Source organism: Chiloscyllium plagiosum, chromosome 10 (genome assembly GCF_004010195.1).
Source record: "Chiloscyllium plagiosum isolate BGI_BamShark_2017 chromosome 10, ASM401019v2, whole genome shotgun sequence".
In the NCBI taxonomy this organism is placed as follows: Eukaryota; Metazoa; Chordata; class Chondrichthyes; order Orectolobiformes; family Hemiscylliidae; genus Chiloscyllium; species Chiloscyllium plagiosum.
In genome coordinates this window covers 28,795,382-28,797,216 of record NC_057719.1, presented here as the reverse complement: position 1 = coordinate 28,797,216, position 1,835 = coordinate 28,795,382, and the positions used below count along the sequence as shown (strand labels likewise).

Below are 1,835 nucleotides of genomic sequence, written 5' to 3'. Positions count from 1 at the left end.
TCTGCTTTCTCTTCACTGTTGCTACCAGACCTGCTGAGCTTCTCCAGCAATTTCTGCTTTTGGACAGTGGCAGGAAATGTGCAAATTTTATAAAATAGATTTGAATTCATTTAATTAAGTATTCAAAAGAATCCCTCAGCATAGGATAAATCTCTTATTAGTGGATAAACATAAATGCATTCAATACTGTTTATATTGAAAACATAAAATACCATCCAACTGTGTTGGAGAAAATAATAAGTATAAAAAAAATCAGCATTTTTTCCAATTGGCAATACTTCTGCGGTGTAACCCCACAGCTGGGAGTTTGCAGGATTACAGAGCAGCAATTGTTCATTCAACCAAATTCTTATTGCCACTGCTGTCAGGCTCGAGCTCCACCCGTGTCCTCTCCTTTCTCTTCCGCCAGTTCAGTGAAGCCGGACTTTTTCTGCAGCACCTAGTGTAGCAGTGGGACACATGTGATTGCTGCGCTGTTTCCAAGAGACCTGTCAGGATGGACGATCAGAGATGTCCTCGCTGTAAAACAACGAAATACCGCAATCCTTCGCTCAAACTGATGGTGAACGTGTGTGGACACACACTGTGAGTGATGCATTGTAATCTTAGGACATGATGGGACACGTTATGGGAGTTTTGTGTGTTTTTCCCTGTACGTTGCAAATTAAGTGATTCATTCGTGAATGTCGATCGTAGCCATTCCTCTTTTTTCCTTTGCTGGAGTGTTGGATAGTATGTTAAACCTGGCTGACAGGAACCTGGATTAACATCATTTTAGTCTCAACCGCTTTGAGTCTACATGCAAGTAAGAAAAAGAAACATACAGTGGTGGAAACGTGAAACGAGGTTTGGAATTGCACAGTAACACGGTTTGCTCTTTTTTTGTAACTTTTTTGTTATTTCGCAGTTAGAGATATATTGGAGTGTTTTGAACATTTTAGGTTTATTGGTATTGACACTCAAAACAACCAACCAGCCTTTTACTTGAGATATTAGCCCTTTATTTCCTCTGCATAAATACTTATCAAACGGTACACGTTGCCAGCAATTTCAACTTTCGCTCGGTTTTAAATCTTGGAAAGCAGCATTCCCCAATATATGACTTGAGTTCATTTCATTAAATTGTTTTCTCTTCCAGTAACTGGCTCAAAATCCGTGAGCAAACTTGGTTTTGATGTGGGTTTGGGAGTTGAGTTCAGTAATTTAGGTAAACTTGCCATAATCCTACCAGACTTGAGGACTGTTATCAGGAAAGGGAGACGACTGATGGTGATTTAAAATGACAGTCACCAGGCCTTAGGCGAAGGAAGAGGTTGAGAAGGAGAGTCCTTAATGCCCGTGCTGGACCTTAACTCTCACTGTTGGCATCACTCAGCTTCACAAGCCAGCCGACCACCCAACTGAGCTAACCCCAATCTCTAGCATGGGATTGCAATATTTGGTGAGGGAACAAATACGAGATAAATCAAATTTCATATTTTTTTCCACAAATTTATCTTTTGACTGATACAATTACCAATGATAGTAATGACATGAATGCAAGGTTTGTAGCTCAGGTTGAGGTTTAGGGTGTAGGTTTGCTCGCTGAGCTGAAGGTTTGATATCCAGACGTTTCATTACCTGGCTAGGTAACATCATCAGTGGCGACCTCCAAGTGAAGCAAAGCTGTTGTCTCCTGCTTTCTATTTATATGTTTGTCTTGGATGGGGTTCCTGGGGATTGTTGTGATGTCATTTCCTGTTCATTTTCTGAGGGGTTGATAGATGGTATCTAGATCTATGTGTTTGTTTATGGCGTTGTGGTTGGAGTGCCAGGCCTCTAGGAATTCTCTGGCA

General features: G+C 40.9%; 1 protein-coding gene across 1 annotated transcript in view; it reads left to right on the top strand.

Annotated features, from left to right (window-relative positions):
- Positions 1-446: 446 nt before the first annotated feature.
- The window catches only part of mnat1 (MNAT1 component of CDK activating kinase), a 171,936-nt gene continuing 170,547 nt past the window's right edge, over positions 447-1,835 (top strand). The window contains exon 1 of the mRNA XM_043697252.1: positions 447-585. Coding sequence (XP_043553187.1) covers positions 497-585 — 89 coding nt within the window. The 5' untranslated portion in view covers positions 447-496. The remainder of the gene's footprint in view (positions 586-1,835) is intronic.